Genomic DNA, 3,154 nt, shown 5'->3' with positions numbered 1-3,154 from the left:
CGCCACCGCCACCGCCACCGCCGCCGCCGCCGCCAGTCTTCCTCGTACGCCTTTCACCGCGCTGTTCGCTCAGTTCGCTGTTGCTTCTCATCAGCTGCGGATCTGCTCGCCTAAGCGGAGCCCGTTCGCGACGTTTCGCTCTCCGTCTGTGCCGCGCGCGTACACTTGCTACAGTTTCGCTCCAAAAAGCTTTCGATATAAAAACTCATCTTTCCTTTCTCGTGTTAGTAAATAAATAAAATATCTAAACGTATATATAATTTAGCAAATAAAGAAAGAAATAATCGAAGTTGAATCGAGATATATCTAAATAGAAGAAAAGTGACTTAGACGTTGTTGAAGCCAAATCTTGTTGAGTGAATTACAGTGAATCTCGACATCGAAACTGAAGAGAACAGAGCCACGCAACGACGTCGAGCGGTTGTTCTTCATGGTAAGCGGTTGGATTGTTCGATGAAATGGGAAAACGGAAGGCAAAGGCCGGCCCTGTGCTCCACAGGTGGTAGTTCGATTATTTCGTGATCGTTGTTCACGATCAAAGCTTCGCCGAAGAGTGCACCCTGGTCGAGTGAAAGTAGCTTGATCTGGTCAGCCGGCTGATCCTCGGTAAATCCGTAGCCGTTAACATAATCGTTGCAATACGTTTGGGCGGTCGTGGCTCGAGTTATGGCAGTGAAGATGTCAGTTTCTACGGTTCCGTGCGGCTTTTTTCTAATTATCCATGGAAATAGATGACACGGTGAACGAATAGGATTGTTAGAAAGATACGTCAAAATTTTCGTCGATCTCGTTGCTGGTGGACGATTTGCTTAAATTGCAAATTCAGTGGAACGATCGTTCTTCGTTTACTGTCCACGTTGGACTATTTCAATTGATCGGATATAAAATATAAGAGAACATAAAAAGAATTATTATTCATTGAATCGAACGTACTAAAAGGATACATTAAAAAGCCCACATCAGGGAGGCATTCCTTGATTGAAAAATGCTGGCGGTTGGAATTAAAATGTGTGACGCAACGCAATCGCTATCGTTGCTAGTAGGAAGAAAGCGATAACGATATCTGCCAGATTAACAGCCGCTCTTATCCGTTTCCATTCCGAATAAGTGATACCAAAAATAAAAAGTATTATCGAAGCACACGCTCGTGTCTCCATTCTTAAAACAACTGTGGGGTGTTCTTGCTTTCCCTAGAAAGGCAGAAAATCGTCCTTATTATCTGTATCGGCGTTCATAGCTGTAAGCGTGGTATAATAGTTAGTTATTCCGTCGCAGATAGGAAACATCGCGAAGTGGATGGAAAAACGTGACGCAACTGGACTGGTAATCGAGCGTGAGGCAATTAACTAACGAAGTTACCGTGATTATGCGTTGTCGTTCCCAAGTGCACGGCGAGAAAGAACGATCATGGAAAAGAGAGCAAAAACGTAGGCTGCAAGCGACTTCTGGTTCGACGAGGAATTTCAATTTAACGACCGGTTTTATCGTCCGGTCGATTAATATCGAAGCTGCTGCAGCTTGCCGATAAGCTTAACGACGTTGCTTAGCCCCGGTGATCGACGAAGGCCCACGCTGCGCTATCCGTTAATGAAATAACGATAATTAAACGACGTGTCGCGACCGTGAACGAGTGGAGGAACGAACTCTGACTGGTAACCCTGTTGCTCCACCGATCGAGTTCCCTTCCAATCTATAGCTGGCACTCGAGTTCACCTCGCTGTTTACCTTCAACAGCTGACTGTGTCCAATGGCGTCGACCTGACCAATCATACACACTCATACGTGATCGATATTTCGAAATTGATTTTTTAAACGACCGAGGATCTTGCGTAGATTGGTCAGGATGTTTTCGAATTTGTTTTTGAGGTATTTTGGGGATTAGGGACATTCTCGTGGTTCTTTGAAAGACTCTTTGATAAATAAGAAATTTTGTCGGGTAGAACAATTTTTGGGAATCTTTGGAAATGGTTTCGCTTGGAATATCAGGACTTTTGCGATGGTCAAACGATTACTTTAACGTTAAGGTGTTTTCACGTGGAGGAATAGTTTGAAACGTTTTAGAGTTCTTCGTGAGCTTTCGAGATAGCGTGGAACTTTTCAGATTCTGTTGCAGTAAGCTACGAAATCGTTGGGAATATTTAAAAATACCAAAGGCTCTTATGGCATGTCATGCAACGTTTCAACATATTTTAAGCCATGCTCCAATACCAAAAGAACCTTCGAAATTCCAAGGATTTTGAAACTTGAAATTTCTACGACGTTACAGAACATTTTGGAATACTAAAAGAAGCTTCTCGAAATATCTTATGATAGTGGAGGATCTTTCAAAATCTTTTAAAACATTACGAAATCATTGATAGTATTTCGAAATAAAAGAAATACAAGAAAGCTTTTGAAATATCGAGAATTTATTTTTAACTTTAGCTTGAAGCTTCCATCAAAAAGCAGACCATCGAATAGAACGCTTCTTCGTCCGAACCTTTTAAGCAACGACTTAATTTTCTTAAAGAGATATCATCGAAGAAGAATGGGCGAGAAGTTTGAATAGCTTGTGCACGCTACCCGGACGTAACCTCGTGGCATTTCTAAACGTGAACATCTAACTCGCAGATACGAAGACATTCTCGAAGGGCGCGTTTGGTAACGACAGAATGTTAAACTTATCGATTTAGACGCTCCTTCAAGAACTTCTCATTGGTTAGGAATTTTGTAGCAACTAGTTAGTAAATCGTTTGTTGAGTATCGAAATTGTTTATCTGTTTTGCGGCAAGGTTCTTCGATTGATTTATGAAGATTTTCATCGATAATCATCGATTAAAAGTGGCCATCTATCAGATTAAAATCACTGGGACGATACTTCGTGTTTATCATCTAGAACGATATAGTTCTGAATCTTTCATTGGGTAAACGTTGTATTATCATATTCATTATAGATTTTTGTTCTAAATATATTTTAATATTTTTATAAGGAGAAGACTAGAAATTCTTCTCACACTAGGAAATAGTTTCTAAGCGGTTCTAGTGATCGGAATATTTATAATTTTAATTTCTATATTTTTTTACTGCGTTATCTACATTTCCATACTTTTAAATTTTTATATTCGTAATCTATCCTCCTTTTTTTTTTGCGTGGGAATATCCTCATGGATTCCCC

General features: G+C 40.6%; 1 protein-coding gene across 4 annotated transcripts in view; it reads left to right on the top strand.

The window, feature by feature from the left end:
- LOC100742419 (terminal nucleotidyltransferase 5C) overlaps window positions 1-3,154 on the top strand; it is a 156,762-nt gene that overhangs the window by 148,948 nt on the left and 4,660 nt on the right. The window contains exon 1 of one of the 4 annotated variants that reach the window (XM_012382158.3): window positions 54-433. The exons of 2 other annotated variants lie outside the window; for them this stretch is intronic. In XM_012382158.3, the coding sequence (XP_012237581.1) occupies window positions 431-433 (3 nt within the window). In that variant the 5' untranslated portion in view covers window positions 54-430. Of the gene's footprint in view, window positions 1-53; window positions 434-1,281; window positions 1,324-3,154 lie in introns of those variants that run through there. One more of the 4 variants, XM_012382157.3, reaches the window with a different exon arrangement.

The sequence above is a fragment of the Bombus impatiens genome, unplaced genomic scaffold (genome assembly GCF_000188095.3).
Source record: "Bombus impatiens unplaced genomic scaffold, BIMP_2.2 scf_0144, whole genome shotgun sequence".
NCBI lineage: Eukaryota > Metazoa > Arthropoda > Insecta > Hymenoptera > Apidae > Bombus > Bombus impatiens.
This window is presented reverse-complemented; position numbering and strand designations above follow the sequence as displayed.